The sequence below is a fragment of the Stigmatopora nigra genome, chromosome 7 (genome assembly GCF_051989575.1).
Source record: "Stigmatopora nigra isolate UIUO_SnigA chromosome 7, RoL_Snig_1.1, whole genome shotgun sequence".
In the NCBI taxonomy this organism is placed as follows: Eukaryota; Metazoa; Chordata; class Actinopteri; order Syngnathiformes; family Syngnathidae; genus Stigmatopora; species Stigmatopora nigra.
In genome coordinates, this window is record NC_135514.1 from 2738527 (window position 1) to 2759547 (window position 21021).

At 35.6% G+C, this 21021-nt stretch overlaps 1 protein-coding gene across 4 annotated transcripts; it reads right to left on the minus strand.

The window, feature by feature from the left end:
* Positions 1–412: 412 nt before the first annotated feature.
* Positions 413–20752, minus strand: mtbp (MDM2 binding protein). 4 transcript variants are annotated; one of them, XM_077720948.1, is made up of 23 exons: positions 20596–20752; positions 19806–19889; positions 19317–19390; positions 18823–18974; positions 18404–18462; positions 18169–18313; positions 17905–18019; positions 15388–15495; positions 11739–11833; positions 11431–11497; positions 11183–11300; positions 10570–10740; positions 10052–10162; positions 8890–9030; positions 6749–6842; positions 5672–5824; positions 5318–5413; positions 4945–5208; positions 4338–4501; positions 3137–3249; positions 1516–1629; positions 715–780; positions 413–650 (listed from the first exon to the last, which is right to left on the minus strand). In XM_077720948.1, the coding sequence occupies exons 1-23, from the start codon at positions 20687–20689 to the stop codon at positions 612–614; spliced, it is 2637 nt and encodes an 878-aa protein (XP_077577074.1). In that variant the 5' UTR covers positions 20690–20752; the 3' UTR covers positions 413–611. The 4 variants fall into 4 exon arrangements, with proteins under 4 accessions (XP_077577074.1, XP_077577073.1, XP_077577076.1 ...); XM_077720947.1 differs by having other exon boundaries at positions 17893–18019; XM_077720950.1 differs by lacking the exon at positions 11739–11833 and having other exon boundaries at positions 11431–11451.
* Positions 20753–21021: the final 269 nt, after the last annotated feature.

Consider the following 21021-nt stretch of genomic DNA (forward strand, 5'->3'; position numbering starts at 1 on the left):
TAGCATATATAGAGAGGGCAGATTCAATAGATAGGCTTAGGTGTTTAAAAAAAAAATAATAATAAAAATTGTAACTAGTTTTACCTTAATCTGGCCCAGTCTACTCTCCTGTAACCTCAAGCTTGTGAGTGTTCTGGGCACACAGGAAGAGCTGCATGCTGTTGCTAAACAGGGTTGCGGGGGGTGCTGGAGCCTATCCCAGCTGACTTTGGGCCCACAGTGTAACCATTCTCTCTTTGCCTCAATTTACCAGAGGTCAGCAAATTACAGGCTCTGTTAAAGGCTCAATTGTCATTGGTTGTTAACACTTTCTTTTAACTGTGATTAGCTCATATACAACAAGGCTACAAGAAAGAAAGAAAAAAAAACAATAAAAAAAGAAAACTTTATTGAGCATTCTAATGAAATGATCACATGTAAAACAAGGATGAAATATTTAAACCATTAAGAAATTAAAAAAATAAATATACAAATGCAGGTGTAGGTAAAGACTACAGCAGGCTTTTTTAAAAAAGCTAGTTAAAAAGAATTAAAAATATTTTACAAGAAAATAGGAACAGAAAAGCAGGAATACTGAAATTAGAATGAAGATTCCACCCAACCTCGTTCATTTAATTTTTCAAGGTCTTCTCCAACACCCAGTCAATGACCTAAAAAGCAATTTTAAAGTGCTAATTATCTGAGGAATGCAATATTGATATTTGTTGTTGTTACCTGTTTAGCATTGCATCCAGCTGCCTTCTTCATCTCATCATACAGACCACGAGAGGTCTTCAGATCCTGAGAACAATTTCGATCTTTTCAAGGTCAAAACTCAATGGTTAAATTAACTCTTGGTTCTAAATTTAAAGATGAACTTGCTATATATATATGTGATAATTAACAAAGCCTAAAAAAATCTGACATTCATATATGGCAGCTGATGAAGATAAATACAGAAAACTGTTTTTGAACACAAAAAGACAGACATATGGAACCAAATACATAACCTTCGATTTCGTAGGTTTCACCCATCGGCGGAAGTCATGAATAAATTGCACACATCAGGTGCTTTGTCCAGGTCCCCTACCATGAAGTTGTCCCAGCTATATAATACGTTTGATTTCACTCACTGCTGATGAAGGATGGCAAACCAGTTATTGTGTTTAAGTGCCAATTACTGGTACTTTCTCATACAGGGCCAAAATAGCTTTGGAAGGTTTTGTTTTCTTGATGAACACAATCGCCATTGCCTGACATTTACTTTTGTTTTTCAATGTAGACAACTACGCAAGAAAGTTAACTTAAGGAGGCAAATATTTTTTCTTAAATCAAATTAAACAAAGATTATTTATTGGGAAGAAAACAAGTGGAGTGAAGTCCAAATATTTCCACTGGGGTTAATTTGTTGCACAAATTTGCTACTAAAAAAACAACATATGGTGGACACTGCAGTGTTGGCAGGAGCTAAAACACTAAAAGCGAGTTCAGACTGAATGAGTTTACAGTGTCGGGTCCGGGTGTGTGGGCACAAACCTTGAGAAAGAATTTGGAGATATCAAATAGTCTCTTGCTGGAAGCCTCAAAGCATTTATGCTCAACACTGATCCCGTGCAGTTTGAGTGTTTTAACGACCACCTCCTGCAGCATCTGAGGGCAACAGAGAACACACATTTTCATGGACGCAATGATGTTAAAGCCTTAAATCTACTCGTGTTAATACCCTTATCACCAGACTTCTAGAGTTCACGGAAACTAATTTTAGCGAGACATCCTTCTTAAAGAATGCTCATGAAAATGTCACGACTTTGGAGAAAGATGTCCTTACTAAGAATTGTGTTTAAAACGAATGTGTGGACTCTCAAAGAAAAGGCACACACTATTTTACCGAAAGAGTCGACAGCACACGCTGAGAAATCAAAGATGGCATCTTTAATCTTCTGTTAGCAGATGATTTGAATAATTGCAATAAATTACACTGAGGGATCACCAGTGTCTTCCAGTTTCACAAAAGAGACTGTTTTTAATCTTTGTCCCGAATCGTTGGCTGTGGTTCTTCATGAATTGCCTCAACTGTTTTTGCATACATGCCGATGCCTCTGCATTAGTATTGCTGACTACGCACATCTCTTGTTAGCATAATGTTCACAGATCAGAACATATCAAGGTCGTGATGTAACGTGCAACCTGTGCGCAGGTAATGGAGTGTGTGTGGTGATGTGTCGTCACTGTGTGCGTGTGTGTGTGTGTTTATGTGCAGGTTGTTAGGTGTAAGCAGAACAAGAGATAATGTGAGCCAAATACGTACATCGTTTATCTTTGCTAAACCTATTATACCATCCTCATTTGTTGGATAGACTGCAGGTGAATTTTCTGCCGACCCACGGTGTGTGAATTGGTGTGTGTGCTTAGAAAAGTTGACTTAAGGCTTTTACTTGTGAAGGTTTTCAGGAGGTCAGTGTTTTATTGTTACATTTTTAAAATGGCTCTTAGAATGAACAGGAATTTTCTATGAACACATTGTTATAGTGTAATCATATTCATGGTAACTTTTCTACAGATTTGACAGAAGAAACACTTTCATAAGAAAATGAGTCACGCTGTGTTGTGTTAGGTAATAACAATCAACTACAGTGTTCCCTCGCTTATCGCGGTTAATGGGGACCGGACCCCCTCCCGCAATAGCTGCGTTTCCGCGAAGTAGGCGGGCCCCTTCAAAAATGCTTAAAGAAACGTATAACACGTGCACAAAAGCACCACCAAGCAAAAACATCATAGTAGTCCGGATGGAGGATCTTCTGCATTTTTTTTGCACTTAAGAAACATCGTTATTGGGAGTTGTGAACATTGTTTTTTCGGGCGGTGAGATGCGCCTCTAAACAGCCATGACGTCATCAATGCAATTCCTGAACTCTCACCATGTTATTGACCATTTCTTTGGCCTTTCTTTTGATGCAATTACTAATTCTTATTGAATATTTTGTTTCCACCTCTTGTAAAATTATGTTATTTATAATTTTAACCTAATATCTTTTCTTTTTTTTTTCCTGAAAAAAATCTGCGAAGCTCTGAGTCCGCAATAGCTGAAGCGCGAAATAGCGAGGGAACACTGTAAACGGTGACCATTCTTTTTTTCCCCAAACTGACAAGCACTCACCCTATTGTGCTTTTGAGAACGTGACTCCTTAGCATTTTTAGCTTCCATCTGTCTGTTATCAGTCTTCCGCTTTGGCGCTTTATGCTCGTCGAGTGAAGACTGATTCAGCAAACCTGGGAAGAAACCAAAGCTTAAGAAAAAGCAACAAAACTTTGACAAGGACAGCCACTTTTGGGGAATGGGGGTCATTCAAGATGGTTATTATCTGCCCGAAAAGTGATATGATGAAGTTACAATTGTAGTACTGTGGGAATTGAGAATGTCACAGACGAGAGAAAAGCATTTTTTTCCTGTGCTGAATAAGAGCTTTACTTCAGAATGTGCAATAGCAGATGATCGTCAGTGACTTCTACAGTTAGCAACAGGAGGCAGGCAGGTCTAATTTTATCTGTCTGTGGGTTGAAACCTGGCCATACATGACAACAAAAGCACGCTCCATAACTTATCACAACAACGCAATAACACAGACAGCTTATTGCATAACCAATCTCTAAGCATCTCCCAGATTCTCACTTCCCGCTAAGTTCTCATGCTTAAAAATCATTGGCCAACTCGCTTACTTCCGCTAGCTTCTAGACGCCTTGTCGACGGTGATTGAAGTTAGGTTTATAATTTATGGGTGTATCCAAAGGAGTGCAGGTTCTGAATCATGTAAAAAGCGAAATTTTACATTTTTCCCATCTTCTCCATTCTTCGAAAAATGTGTATGAAAAAAACCCCAGTTGATAAAATGTTTTTTTTTTTTAATAAATAAAAAAAACGACAAGAAATATCTTGGTCACATCTTTAAATGAAAAACAAACTATGATGTATTGTCTGACATCTCAAGATTAAGATAAGAGAAAACCTTTTTTAATCAAAAAATGAAAGTTAAAGGTGAAGGGCCCAATCTTTTTTTTCCCAAAAGATAAGTGGAGAGCAAATGGCTGGGGTTTAGGTTGGGGAAAAACAGACGGGTTTGTTTTTACTATTAGGACTAGGAAAAATTGGTTGAGATTATGATTGTGGAAATAAAATGACAAAGGACATTTTTCTGGAAGTGAATTGGCAACAAATGTATTTGTTAAATTAGCAAAGAAATCAATTTGTACTTTCAACTGCTCATTTAGTTGTTACTATGTTTCTTTAAAATAAGGGGAGGGGGCATTTTTCATATACACACACAAAGCTCTTTGTTTAGATCATGCTGAATTGTTTTTACCAGATGTTCTATCTGAAGTAGAAGAACAAGAAGAAGAGGTAGTTGAAGTGAAGACAGACTGGGATATGCTGGCCCGCTGCCGTAGTGACTTGATGGCATCATATGTCCCACTACTGTAATTGCTCTGAGACCAAACGGAGTCACTGCTCTCTGACTTGGACTGCCTGCATTGAAAGAGATTCATACTCAAAAACTGTATTTTTTCGGACCAAAATGTTTCCTCAAAAATGAGAAAGAGCCTTAAATCCAGAGCGCATTAAGTATGAATTTCGGTGGTGCGGCCTAATGACCTCCAAACTATTTAGTTCAATGAGGATAAGCGGTTTGGAAAATGAATGAATGAATGGATAGCTTTGTTATACTTCTCTATAATAAAGTGGTCAACATGCATGTGCATCATGCAAACAATAAAAAAATGAATAGTTGAATTAATAAAACAATAATTACAATATTAAATTTGTTATTATTTATTAAAGAACAAATTATAACTGCGTTAAATGGAAGCAATAATGCGCCTTTCAATCAGTTGTGTCTTGTGTATGAAGACAAACTTATTAATTAACATGACAAAATTATTATCCCAAATCATACATAAATCGGCACCTACCTCTTGCGAGGGTAACCTCCTACAACATCTGTGTACCAGGACTTGCGCTTGAGTCGGGAAACATCAGTGTTCTGCAAGGTCTCTCCATCAGGTACACTTCCTGGTTCTGACATCATTGCGGGAGAGGGAGCAGGACTGTTCACAAACGGGAGGACACAGGGTTCCTTAGAGCAGGTGGTTTGGGTCTCGTAGCGAATGAGACGAGACTGGAGTCGTATAAAAGCTTGGTCTTGGTCCAAGGATTGCTGGTTATCCAGGCAGAATCTATATAAACAAGGATAGGAAGCAAGCAGACTATTAAAAAAAAATCATAAAAAAATACGATCTAATCAACGTTTCACACCAGAATTTTCAGTATAAGATGCTTACGTACTCTATGCCATGGTAATGGGAGGATGTGGCCTTTTTGAAGGACATCTCACTGAGTCTCCGGGGAGACAATTCTGGTGACAACTGGAATACGTTTTGACTGAAAAAAAAAAAAACAATGCAATGAATGGAGTAGAATATGATGGTCTGTCAGACACAATAGAACATGTTTTCCTCCAAACCGAAAAAGGTCACATGAATTTAATGGAGATAGACTATTGATCAAAAATAAAATATTTTTCAAATGACACAAATATTTTGTGTGTGCCTTTTTTTCTGTCGGGATCATGTTTCCCCCTTGTTTTCAACACAAACGTCATTCTGCCTCTTACGAAAAACTTGTAATGGCTAGTCTTACCTTCTAATAATAGGCAGAGGATACAGCTCACCAGTTGGCTTTCCGTCTAGGGTGAAGTGTTTTAAAAGTTCTTTAGCGTCCAGGAAAGCAGTCTTTTGGCAGTCTTTTGGACCAAGCAGGCTGTCGCTTGAGCCAGAGCCTAACAGGCCAAGTCTAGGGCATAATATAAATAATATATTACATGCAAATTGATGGGGCAGCACAATATGTCAAGAAAATATTATTGGGGTGATTATGGCATATGTGATTTGACGATCGCAAAGACGTGCGATAAATTAAAACATTAGTGTGCGTTTTATGTTTTATCACACACTTCTGCCGTTTATTCCCTGTAGACTGTCCCCCTTTTGAATTGAGGTATAATAGATAGTTGTTACTTATTCATGACTAAGCATGAATACAATGTTTAAAGGGAAAGACAATACTGCGTATATTAATAACTTTGATTTTAAAGATGGTTGTTCAATGTATTTAAGTATGCCAAATTAAACATTTCTCAAACCACTAACAATTTTTAAAAACAAAAAAAGACAAAGATTCCGAGCACAGCCGTTTTGTGATGTCAATTGTACTCATGAACATATAAAATAATAGACTACTAGATAGATAGTAAAAAAAAGCAGTTAATCTGTGATACTTGCATTTGATCGAATAAAATAGTGATAGCCTTGATAAAATATCTATTCACACTAATGAAGAAATCCTGGCAATACTGGGTTTCATTTAAGTTTTTCTCAGGAAACTGAAATACTGTGTTTTTCTAAGCATATGATAAAGTTTTGTCTTTTGCATCAGGAATAGTACTTTTTAATGTTTTGCTTAATAAGTTTACTGTAACAATTTAGATGTTTGTGCCATGTAGTAGCTTAGCCTCAATTGGTTTGATCAAAATACATACAGAAATCCTGGTTTCCCAGATTGTATACTATAGGTAGATAGACAAGTGGAGAAATGGACAGATCAATAGACACTTCAGGAGACTGTTACTAATAATATGAATATCATGATATTCATCAAACATATGTTTTTTTTTTCTCCTGGTAATTCCTAAGACTGCACAGAAATAATATGCCTTACCTTCTCCTCTGTCGCCTTTTCTGCAGCTTCTCAATGTTGTGGAGGACATTCCTCTCGGGCCAATCAGACGGTGTGCATGTCATGGTTTTTAATACTATTAAAAAGGAAATATGTTGCACATTTAACAAGATGTTATTTTTAGAATTTGCTAAGCCAAAGGCTTTAATTTAGACATTGGTATGCTGCTTAGCAAATTTTCTTATCTACGTATAACAGTACGAGATAAAATAAAGTTCACAGCTCAAATTGCATTGTTTCTAAATTTCAACAAGATGTATAATAATAAACTGTAAATGTCAGAAAATTTACGACTTGAGGAAAGCTTTTTGTAACACCAACAAAAGCTCTCTGGTACCCCCCATCATAAACACACTTACTAGACCCCCTTTGTGAACATACCCTATACGGTAAGCAGCACTCTATGATGGATTGCAGCACTTGTTCAAACCTTTAGCTTGAGCTCGGTCAAGATGCTTAACCCTTTTAAAATGGAGAGGGCGCCGGAATGTGAGCATTGCATTGCATTGCATTGCATTGTCGTATGAGTTTGAGCAATGCATTTTTTTAAGTTTGGGCATTGAGACTGCTCGGGAGACTTGGAGTGAAGAAAAGATTAAAGAACATCTGACAGATTCAAGATGGGGGTGATTTATGGGATGATTCATGCCCAAATATGGCCTAAGGTTTTGAGTGATTCTACAAAGCTAATTAAACCATTAGTAAAATGTCCAAAAGGCACTGCATTGGGTCTTTCATGTTGAAAATTGGGTGAGAGAAAAAAAATCCACCAAACAGAGCTGCACAAGAACACGATGGCCTTTACTTTGCTAGTTTTATAACTCTAAACAAATTCATGTGCATAATAACGCTGTGTTTAAACTTTGAAATAATATTGCTACTCATGAAATGATTAAAATATGAAAAAATCCTCAGTAGATAAAATGAAAATATCTATTGTATGGTGACTATTTGACATGTGATGTCGTTCAAGTACAATGCCCATAGGACCCAATATGGAAGTTTAATGGGCCAGGTTTTGCTATGGACAACGTGGGCGACCACTCAGGGCAGAATATATTTAAGCACTTCTGTGTAAACAAGGAATAGCTGACTCTGTTGGCCTTGCTACTGACAAGTCTGTGTATGATTTCTCAAAGTGGCAAGAAACTAGTTTGCAAAATGTTATTAGGTGATGTATCGAGTGGCTGGCACAGTTCTATTCTGTTATAATATGCCTAATCTGATGGATCAGGTAAACTCACGTCAGTTAAAATGAAGTCGTATCCTCTAAATTATTGGCTAATATGTTGCTAGTTATCCATAGAATACCACTGTATTTAGTTTTTAGCTTTGATGAATTAGTACCTATAAAAATGTGAGGCCTGAAGCCATAGAATTAATTTCCCCAATAAGATAGTTTGATGGGTCCATTAGTCTGGAGGGAAACTGGCTAAGTGTGATCTGACTTACATTTCATCTTCTATTTTTAAATTTAGGGGCACTTATGAAATATTATACATTTTCTTGTTTTTGGATGTTGGTGGTGTTTGGATGTGTTTGGATAACGGTTGGCTAACCAGAGCGCAAAATTTGTGAGGACCGCCTTTGCAAGTAACCATGAATTTTTAGGGAACAATATCGACCTGTTTCCATTTCCTGCTCAAAGTGGAGAGACTTCTTGCAGACAAATGCATGGTCGGCATGGTCTTACATTTAATTAGTTGTGTAACAATCCAGCGGCAAATCAAAATACTCTGCGTGTCGTGGGAAACTTGAGTTATGGCAGTTTCTTTCACTATTGCCATTATATCATCATTGGCTCGACAAAAGCCTAGTTGTCATCATACTCAAACGCAGTTTCTGGGTATGATGACAATAAGGCTTTTGTCGAGTCAATGATGATGATATCTATTTATATATTTATTCATGTATTTATTTATTAACTTACTATTAAGTACCTATTTGTGTATAATGCCTTTCCTATTCCTGCATCCTCACCCTCTTCCTATTGCAACAAAGAAATTTCCCGATTACGGGATGAATAAAGTTATCCAATCCAATCCAATGATGACAAAGCCTATGTCCGATTATTATTATATGCACTTTACATGTCTCTATATATTTTTCTAACCATACCGTACCTGTATCCCTGGATTTGAGGTTATCAGTCAAAGAAAAAGCAGAGGGAAGTTTGGTGTCAATCATTCTCAAGTATTGCTCCCTTGCCATGGTCAGAATGGTCTTCAAATCCCTCAATGGCACTGAAGATGTTTCTTTTTGTCCTGGACAAACAAACAGATTAGCCTTAACAGACATCTTGGAGAAGCTATAATTATTCCAGGCAGACACATTGAAAGATTAATTGAAAATATTTACACAATGACTTCCAGTATTCAATGAGTGTCAATAAAACAATTGAAAAATATATAGATTTGAAAGGATTAACCTGCCATGCCAGATTGACAGTTCTATATATCCGCCATGAAAATATTTCACAAATACATCTAGTACAGATCCCATTGCGACCTGTTTGATGGGAGGAGCTTTCAAAAGATATTTGTCTGCTGATTGGACGATGGCACTTCTTGTCAATTTCATCACCCACCAATCCACGTTAAAACACAGTATGGTGTTTTTGTCAGGAGTAGAGCAAAAACACTGCTTCCTTTCAAAAATGTTGATGTTACGCCTGCAGCTGCAGCCTCTTTGTCCTGATTGGTGCAACTTTTGGTTGTTTTTTTATGACATTAGTTGTAGTAATGTAATCTGTTAACTTACTTTTTTCTGAAGTTAGAAAACTGGGTTTTATTCTTAATTGAATGTAAAATCATTGCATATATTGAAATTTTCAATGAGTCATGTGATATTTCACCTCCCCTGAAAATCTTGTTTACCCAAGGTTGAAGAATTTAATTTTCTTTTATCTGACTCCACTTCACAGTAGCGTCACTATCTTTGTATGCTATGTGACTGTAAAATTGTGATTGGAAGTCGTTGTATGCACTGGCAACCACCCAAAGCATAAGGGAGAAATCAGAGAGATGCCTTTCATAGTATGGTGTGAGACCTGTTTCGTTTCACAGTAGCTTTTACAGTGCATTTAAAGAAACTTGCCTTTGTTTATTGAGAACGAATCTCAATCAACATAATTTACACTGACGTTACTGTGTTATTTTAGTAGGGATAAATAGTAAAAAACAAAAGAATTTGGTTGTGGAAATTCATTGTCATTCATACGAGCATATACAGACATATTCCACTTCCCGTCCCACTCTGAAGCTATACTTGTATGCAGGTACTTACTGAAGTATTCTTTAAGTACCCGAGTTTGCACATGGGTCACCTTCTCCTCTCTCTTTAGCAGGGCATCTCCTTGTAGGCAAGGCAAAGAGAAAATGTCGCTTTGAATGCATCCTAGGGAGAAAAAAAGGGGTGAGTGAAAATGGCCAGAAAAGTGTTTATTAGCAGCTCATCTAGAAATAATCTGTACAAAACTTAATCATCAATTGTGAGAAGGACTCATTGGACACTGCCTTAACCTATCCTTCATGCAATATTAAATAAAGGCCAAGCAGTCATAAATGAACACTAATTTGAGCCATATCAGAATCAGTTCCTTGCAGGTGTCGGCTTAAACCCATGAGCCCCTTGAATTTGTGAGGGAGATTCGCTTACCAGTCAAAAACTGAGATGCAATAAAATACTCTTTTGAACACTCCCCAAGGCTTTTTTTCATTTCAATTATATATCAAAGTGGGGAAAACATCAGAGGTGAAATTTAACACAGATTAGGCACACGTGCATAGAGAATCATGATGTACCTGATGATGACAGCAGCTTCTGTTCAAACAGCCCTGAGATTGTTGCCACACCATTAATTTGACTGTCGGAATGCAACAGCCGGACTGAGCAGACCCCATCCTCAGTATTATCCGTGCCCTGGACCAACAAGAAGTAGTTCGCACTTTCTCCCTTGACTCCAATATCAGGTACTACAAGATAAAATACTATTGTCATTCAAATATCTGGTTAAAGCTATACATACAAGACATGATACTGTACCAAAATACAAAATCTACTGTATAATAACATCATATTTTACCTACTTACTTCTGTGACCACTTGTTGATTACTTTTCTAAATTGCCTACTTATATATTTGTTACTTATTCTTTGATTATTTATTATCTATTTGTGCACTTTGAAGTTTTCCTAAAATGTGTTCGCAGTCCAATTTTCGCAAGAATACTAACAACTTAAATCAGTTACATCTTTAATATACCAATAATAGCTTTTAGATTCTTCCAATACTGTTTTGGACTTTTGAGTGTGGTTATTCCAAAAGTTGCATCCATAACAATGTACCTCCAATTGCCCATTTATTTCCCATACGCAAAATATGGCTTGCCATTTAATTATGTATACTAGGACTTACTCGGTAACGACTTGGGTTTCCTGGCTATGGACTCTCTCCAGCGCTGTGAGCTGATTTGGCACTCTGGTGGCTGTGCGATGGAGGTGACGATACAGGAAAGGCTGAACAAAGCTCCCACCTGAGCGCATAAATATATTGTTGATGCCCACAAATGCCACTGGTAGATAACCTCTCATTAAACAAAATGAATGTAGGCAAAGGTTTATTATTTGTAACAAGGATGAAATCTCAAGAGCACAGGCCAATACCTTTCCACGCAGGGACTTGAGCTGGTCCAAAAAAAGTTTAGATTTTACTGACTTTCCAGAGAGGACTCTATATTTTTTTCTTGTTAAGGAAATAAGAATTCTTAAAGACTAATATGTGAATAAAATGGAGCAACACATTCTACGTGGTAGAGGTCCCTTCGCATGAGTGTGAATGTAAATGGTTGTTTCATTTTGTCCTGCAAGTGGCTTAGACCCTTCTACTCCTTAAAATTGCAATTGCAAAACAACTAGGAGTACTTGTGTCTCCGACAGACACCATGGTAGCCGTGAATTGAGAAAGAGGATACAGTTGAAAGTATGTGCTGGACTTCTGAAAGCTGGGCAGGTCTGAAAGAGTAACCAGATGAAGCAGGTCTAAACTTGTTGCATAGTAGTGAAATACCTGCAAACATGAAGAACAGGAATGACAACATGTCCCCTTGCAATGAAGGGATGTTGAATGTTATTTGTCCACAATATTCAAATTATTTTCTATTACAAACGATTATATAAACAATTATGTTGAGTTCCAATGGAAGTTGATTCAATCATCTCAATACTAAATCAAATATATTTTTCAGAACTTCGTGGCACAAGCAGAACATTACAGGGTACATAATGGGAATTGACTTATAAAACCACTCAATTTTACTATCTTATTCACATATACAATAATAAATCACGTTTGCATTTTCACCATTTTTTTTCAGGAACAAACAAAACATTAAATGACAATATTTTTTTAAGAACTACAGATTTATTGTCATTTGCACTTATGGTTTGTTTGTTGAGATTTCAAGTTTTCAACTACATTTTCGACCAAACCTATTATGTAGTTTTTATGTTTAATAATATTGTGCAGTATTTCACTGAGACTATTGTCAAGTATGCAATGTGGCTTCACACCTTAATGCATAAGGCATGATTTAAATAATTCACTTTCCATTTTTGGTCAAATAAATAAACATATTGACTGTGAGAAACAACCATTTTCTTTTCTTCATGGACTCTATTTTCATGTTGTTCAGTGTAAAGTGATGTTTTGAATTTAATTTTCTTTTTTATTTAATAGACACGCAAGGGCAGATGCATTTGAAAGACAGTTGTTGGCACTACTCATGACAGTTGCGGCAATAACTCCCATTAATGGTAACAGACTCACAAAGAAGCATCTCTCTCTGGAGAAGTACATAGTGATCTAATGCCTGAACAGAACATTGCCACTGTGCTTGGCCAGTGTGGAAATGGACAATGTAAGAAGGCACACTCATTAAAAAGGCTGGCGCCATAGCTGTGTGACGGCCACTGGAATGGAAACTGTAATAATGACTAATGGTGACGCAGCACTCTATGAATTGATTTTGAAAATGATTCAAAGGGTTTGCTGCTCACTGTTGTTATATTTATGAGTGGAATATATTCAACATGCATGCACATAGGGCGCAGAAAGTATTTCCTGTGTCGCCATCAATTGCACTTCAAAATCAAGTTCATGTTTCAAACTACTGGACTCTGGTGCATAACCTCAAAGACTAAAATTGACTATGCTAGAATATGGGGCGCAGAAATCAAAATATGCTGGGTTTAATTAATTTTTACATTTATGGTTTTGTAAGCGGTGGTTTAAACTTTTACACATTAGCAAAACAATACATTATAGAGTCAAAAATTGGGGTAAAAACCATGCCAGACATAATACAAGAAGGTATTCTGAAATTGATTCCCTGTTTAAATCACTGTCTACAAAAACATCAAGGTAAAAAAAACTAAATTAAAAAAACAGCACATTTTGATATATATATATATATATATATATATATATATATATATATATATATATATATATATATATATATATATATATATATATATATATATATATATATATATATATATATATATATATATATATATATATATATATATATATATATATATATATATATATATATATATATATATATATATATATATATATATATATATATATATATATATATATATATATATATATATATATATATATATATATATATATATATATATATATATATATATATATATATATATATATATAGATAGATAGATAGATAGATAGATATATATATATATATATATATATATATATATATATATATATATATATATATATATATATATATATATATATATATATATATATATATATATATATATATATAGATAGATATATAGATATATATATATATATATATACATACATACATACACGTACCAATTCAGGGTGACAGCTGGGATAGGCTCCAGCACCCCCTACAACCCTAATGTGGATAAAATTAGATGAGATATATAGACATATATGTACATCCTATGGTTCAAGAACTTGACATGATGAAAGCTGTGATCAGTTTTAGATTCTTTTCGATTCACCAAAAGTAGCTAAAAACAATCAAAATGATGTTCCCCAGTGTTATTGTTGCAGAACGGCCGAACAACAGTAAGCTTTTATCTTATAACAATAATGTATTAGTAGATGGTAAATGTGATAACATGTGATCGTTCATTATCACCGGTATTACAAAACATTTGTCAGGCGGACCGAAGCAAAAGTGTTTTATTTTTTTTTTAGAAGCCTCATTGGGTGAACTTGTCTAGTGTTTGAACAACTCATCAGAGTGTGACCACCCTTCTTAGTGCGGTTGAGCACATTTGTAAGTGAAGCGTCTCAATTATGATGCCGTTTATGCACGCCTATACAGTTTGTATAACAGCACAGGGACAGTTTAGCTCTCCTTCAGTATTTTTATTAATTGTGTGCCAAGACGATCCCGGCCATCTGTCTCTCGTAGCTATTATCTGATGTTTTACACTCACTCTAGTTCTCCCACGTACATAGAAAAACACACATGCAGACCCAGAAGCAAGGACCGCATATTAACCATAAATGTGTGCACAGTGCACACCCCTTTGTTCTTATTTTATGTAGCTATTAATCTACATCAGCAAGCTCATTATAATGCAACACGCTACCGACTGTTATTAAAGACCTTGTCCAAGACTGAGTGTTGTCTCTAAACAAATTCACAGCTTTTACACTGTACACTGCATAACTTTTAAACAAACACAGGGGGTCAATGCCATATAAATTCACACATTACTATCATTACCTGTGCTCTGATAGAGCACTGGGGGGAAGAAGCATCTTACTTTAGCAATCATGGAGTGCAAAAAAGGGCATCTTACCAGATATTACCAACCAATGGACAAAGGGAAAAGAATAACATTTTGTTGGACTTTCCAGTAAAAAGGTTTAGTTTTGGAGCTCTGTTGCCATGGAAACTGTCATGTCAAATAAAATCTCTTCCATAACGATTCATCAAAGAAGTGGTAATTAACGATTTTCAAAGAGAGAGCTTCTTCTTGGGTACTGACCAATGCCAGTTTGATGAACAATTTTGAAAAAAAAAACGCTCAAATAGTTTAGGTTACATCACAACTTGATTCATTGAACATTTGTTGCAAGTCAGTTTAATGTCAATTCTAAAATAAAGTGAATGTGTGATGTCTTAATTGTATCATTGTTCATCAAGTAATTAAAAGTGTTTATTGTATAAATTGGCCCATAATGTGACAGCACTTATATGTATGACCAACTAAAAACGCAATCAAGCCAATTATTATTCATATTTTATTTTTCAATGGTATGTACTGATTTAAATATTATGATATCTTAATAAATGGAATTACAATATATTTGATTGATTATAGTTATTTGCCACAGGAAATAAGCTGAAAAACATTAAAGATAAAACTCAAATATATTTGAAACCATTCTTAAACCTTTTTCAAATAATTTTGATTAAAATCGTTTGGGGAGTTTTTAATCAGGTATCTCGGTACAAGTTGCTGTTCTGATAATTAGTTGCTGTTCTGATAATTGTGTAGTATATAGTAAATAGTTGTGTTGTTCAAACTCACCTCAGAGTGTAGTTTTTGGTCTGCAACTGAGTGTGGGTCTTCCTTGTAATAGGATTTATATACTGGAGTGCACAGAGAAAAGCCATTGAAACGAAGCTCTGTCACATACTGAAAGAATAAAAGAGAAAATATGAAATATAGCAGCAGCAGCATATGATCAACTCATACGCACTCAGGCCACAACCAACAGTAAACAATATAAAATCAAACTGTCTTGGTATAATGGGAGGAATATTGGATTTCACTTCTGGGGAGTAACCAGTAGTTTCAGATTCAGACCCAACAAATATGACAATGTCTATCCATAAAATGGAAAAATGTTGCATTAAGTAGGAAAACAATTCTGAACTTGAGAAAAAGCCAGTAATGTATAGGTTCACTAAACCTATATGACATACAACAACCGATAACATTTTGGTCACAGCTTTGCTCTGATGACTTTGAATGTAAATTCAATGTGTATTTGCTTTAAAAGTAAGCCAGTTTTTAAAAAAATGACTGCTGTCTGGTAGTCAAATTTTTACTCCTTCAATGTGTCTGTCAAAGCTCCTTAGTAACTTTCTTAGTGACATAAAAACCCTAAAGAAACCCAATGACATAGTTAAGGTTTAACGCCCTCCACTATAACATGACTGGTATACGTATTCAATACCCACAAGTCTAGGCTTTCTTGCTGAAGCTACTGCTCCTTTCAGCCAGAGTAGTAGTTGAATGAAAAGCAAAAATTGAACTGTTGTAAGAAATGATTTGTTTGTTATTAGAACCCTGCATTAAAAGACTTGCTATTTGTCATTTAAAACAACCTATTTTAATGGATTTGTTAGGGCTGAAAATTAGATTTCTCCGGAATTATCTACTACAGTAGATTTTCATGTTGTGTGAATAATTCTATTTAAGACAACCAACTATACTCAAAAGGTATATTGAAGAATTGAGTTGTTGAGAACTGAAAATGTGGAACAGTGAAAAAAGTATTCTTTCTCCAGTAAAAAATAAAGTGAATCTATATGGGAATAATATTTGAAAGCACATCAGTAAACAAATGATTGAACTATCAATTGCTGCTAGGTTCTTTATTTAATAAAATCATTTTTTGTTCCTTTTTCCCAAGGAAGAGAAAGTTTAAGTGAACACACTTGCATACATCTATAACACACATGCACACATTGCAGTATGAATCCTGCAAGCAGGTTTTCACTCCTTTGGGAATTCTTTCATACAATTGCTGTCCTGCTGTGCAGCTTTCACTAACTGCCAGCCTGAGCCTGCTCACTTCTCCTTGCAGCAGCAGTTTATTGGAAAGGTTAACAAGGAGCTGTGTCCTTGTCATATTCATACTTGATTCAAGGGGTAAAATGACAATAACAAAATAAGCATGAAACAGAACAGACGGCTGTCAAAAATTCAACTCTTCAAGTCTGTTTGGTATATGATAATTAACAAAAAAAATGATTTGACAGAATATTTGTTCAAGACAAGAAATACGAGCATATCCATAACCAGCTCCTTAATTTAGGAGCTGGTTATGGATATGCACTGAAATGTTGCACTCTTGTTACTGACCAAATACAACATTTTGTTTTTCAAATTTACTAAACATTTGATTTCTATACAGTGGTACCCTCACATAGGAGCACCCCGACATAAGAGCGTTTCAAAATACAAGTAAAATTTCGAGCAAATATTTATCTCTAGATGCGAGACAAATTTCGAGATATGAGAAAGCCAGGTGGCCAAGACATGAGAGGCTGTTTATGATTTTAGCGCATTATCTTTTTTATCGCATCTCTTTCGTGTATAACAGATATCTACGAGCTCTGGGCCGAGCATTGCATTTTTATCAGTTTTTTTTCTGTCACTCAGTGCAAATAATGTCTCTGCGAGCACTGGGCGGAGCGTTGCATTTTTCTTTTCCTACCACTTTTCACCCCCCAAAACATCCTCACTATTATACATTCTAAAGCTGTTTATCAGATTAATGTGAATAAAGCTTCCTGCTGCATTACTCTGGATTTTTAGTCCACAAGGTCTTCTATTATTATGCTACATTGTAATCTTTCTATTTTCTATTTATTAAACTTTGGTAAATGGACTTAGTTTACAAGTGTCTTTCCACCTTCGAGGCACTCAAGGTCATCAAGGCGGGGAATCAAACCCACTATCTCTGGGTTGGGAAATGACTACTCTATCACTAAGCCACGCCTCCCCATAATGAGATCACCCAAGATACCAATGAACTCCATTCTGCTCAGTTAACTGTACTGTCCAGCGTTCGAGGTATTAACACTTGAAAGCACTTTTATGACGGGGTAGTGAGTTTGCAGCGTGCAAGTGCTCTCACGCCTTCTACAGTGAATGATCCACAAAACACACATGAGCACATGCATTTTAGCATACCAATAGCAATGACAAGATTTGGCGAAATTTTGCAAATGCATACCACATACAAAAACAAGTTCAAACTTACATTGCATTTAATCTAAAATATATCAACATAGCACGCACCGGTAACATTACCATTTTCTCTCTGACCAGCAAGCCTCCTCTCCAAAGTTCCCTTGAATTGATACAACTGGTTACATCAAAACAATCAACCAGACCAGCACTGAGGTATGATGCACTTTCTTGCCACCTGAAACAAAGATCACGAGAACAACATTTATATCAGAGCATTACATTCAATTATAATTGTTTTTAAAAAAAAACTTTCAAGAGACGCCTGGTCATGTTCATCCCTCTAACGCCCCCTAGCGATACATAGACATTAATACAAATTCTTACTCGGTCATATGCTGTGTGATGATAGTGATCTTGGCAGAATGCCAGCAGCTCATATGTCTGAGGGCTCCCAACAGCGGTAGCATATCTTTTGATGCAGGGCACTGCTCAGTACAGCCTAACACCAGCACATCAGACAATGCTTTACCTGAGAGGATCAACCCAAAGCAAACAAAGAACATATTGTAACATCACAGAAGCACTGAAGCAATTTGTAATATGGATTGGTTAAATGAACCTGGAGGTGGAAGCTTGTCTGTTAATGTGTGTATTCCTTCTGCACCCTCCTCCAGCAATCTAATAAAGAGAAAACAACCATAGTAAATATGAGTGAGAACATGGCATGTACATAACATTTTTTTTCCAAATGGTGACTCCTTGGCTCAAATTATTGTTTACTATATTATCAACTCGGAACATTGTGTTAAACCTAATACTTGCATTTCAACCAATGTAAGGGAATATTTCAACCTAAAATAACCAAAATTAAAAAGCATGCTCTATCAAAAAGCATGCTTGAAAACACAGTTTCATGAGCAAGAATTATTTCTATTGAGAATTTATTTATTTTGTTCACATCAGTAAATTAGTGTTTCTGTTTCCACCAAGCCAAACCATTCAAAATTTGACAAAATAGAAAAGAAAATCAAATCTCACTCTGTCATTAGTGCAGATTTGTCGCAATTTTGAACCGATCCATCGTGAAGACTCAGGGAATCAACACAAATCTCCAGAGTAGTTGGCTTATCCTCATCACTGTTTCCTCTCTGATGGACTGCTCCGACCTCTTCCCAGTCTGAGCTACAAAACTATAAGACATCCATGCATCTTTATTTTCTCATGTATTTAGTCTATCTGCTACTCTTTCATAATAATCATGTGGTGGCAGACTCAAGCACAACGATGATATAGTGAACATACTTTACATTAGGACATTCATGCTTCTTTGGGAAGTGTTTAATTATACCTTTTATGCTTGTAAGAGGTTTCAATTTTGTCTTTATACATTGTAATCTGTTAGTTTAGGTGGGATGAATTTATGATTTCCATAATTCGATTCTTTGATTCACCATATTCCACATGAAGGACATTTATACTAAACTGTCTTTTCCTTAAGAGTGTCAACTCAAAAATTTTGCAGTCCTCTTTACCTGCATCATTCCATGGCAAGCTTGAACTGCAAAATACCATCTCTGAGCTGAAGGGCATCCACTGAGAGAACACACTATCAAGAGGAGGAAATCATTTGTTAAAATGTTATAATTTGATGAGTAAGTTTGCTAAAGTAAAATGATTACACGCTACATTAGAGATTTGTACTCGTTTGTTATCTTAACAGTTGGTGTGCCTTGTTAGTAATGTCTTGAGAAGGAGAAAAATAAAAACATTTTCCCATTTGTTCTTTTGCAGTTGCGGACATGTCTTTATCACACTTCTGAAACCACCTTAATTTTTTTTGGTTTTTTTTTTATGTATGTATGTATGCATGCATGTATAAGTGTACTATGTCTACGTGTACTCTGTACTTTACGTGTAATATGTATGCATGCATGCATTTTTGTACTATACATGTATGAGCTATATGTTTTTCTTTGTGTCTATGTATGGACGGATGTGATAGTGTAGAGTTATAAACACACCTGGAAACACACGCGTATCTTTAGCTGAGTCTTGAGATGTGAAGTCCACAATTTGGTCAAAAACTTGCTTCACTTTGGTCAAACCTGTGTAAGGCCATATGGTGTGTTAATGTTTTCTCAGCTTTCCACTGTGGCTCTGCTTCTTTGATGGCAAATAACAATAACCACCCATAACATGATTAGGTAGGCTTGCACAAAAATACTATTCAGGTCAAATTAAATAAAGTGTGTTCATACGTCTTAAGCTACTGTAATGTTCAGTAATGTTCATATTATTCCCACTTGCACAAATAGTGTAGTTTTGATGTCTAAATGCTGAGGCTGGATTTGGTGAAAATGTGACAAATATTCTGAAATGTTATTGAAATATTTATATCTCAGAAGAGAAGACTTCAGGTATCACTATCAATGTTACTTATGGCTCATCCAGTATTAATAGGGAATGTTTTGAACCCTATATTTCCTTTATTTTTGTACAATATACTGTACTATATTAAAAAATACATTAAAAATATTTTTGCCAGCTAAACTTCGAAACATCGAGTTCATTCAATTGTGCCAATCAATGTACCTAATGTGTACAAGATCACAATAATAAAATACATCCAAATAAACGCATCTTCTTTGTGTGACTGTATTTTGTGTGTGTGTGAGCAGAAATTAAGAGAATTTACATATAGGTACGTTGTGGGATCTTATAAAAATTGAACTCTTCTTTCTGAGTCACCACTATAGGGTTAGGTAACGACTGTACAACCAGAACTAATTCACAAACTGGGTAAAAACTTACAATCGCAGTCCCCTGTTTTGTCATTTTCCGTCCGACAGATGGATATAACCAACACATATCGATCCATTTTGTTTTGATCCGCCAAATAAAACATAAAACTGCTAAAACTGCTCGTTTCAAACTGTGTATATATAGCAGACTTGACCTGTCTGTCAAATTTCCCACCACTAAATCTTCTTCTGCTTTTTCGTGTCTTTGCAAGTCTAAACACGGAAATGAGCTATCGCGCCCTACTGGTTAAAAGTATACTAACACAAGATGCACAGTATTTAAATCCAACATTTTGCTGCTGGATTTCTTGTGTTGTTGCTGGGCGTGCTTTATGACTTTCTGGAATTCTGCTATTTTGAAATAAGGAATTAAAGTTGAATTATTGTCAATCAGATATATATATATATATATCTATATATATATATATATATATAT

Excerpts from the sequence above, each read along its gene's own strand:
- mtbp (XM_077720947.1), bottom strand. The coding sequence starts at position 20,689 with ATGTTTTATTTGGCGGATCAAAACAAAATGGATCGATATGTGTTGGTT. Across the intron at positions 15,496-17,892 it reads AGAAAATGGTAATGTTACCG|TATGTGACAGAGCTTCGTTT; the intron begins GTGCGTGCTATG and ends TTATTCTTTCAG. Across the intron at positions 1,630-3,136 it reads GTTCTCAAAAGCACAATAGG|ATGCTGCAGGAGGTGGTCGT; the intron begins GTGAGTGCTTGT and ends TGTTGCCCTCAG.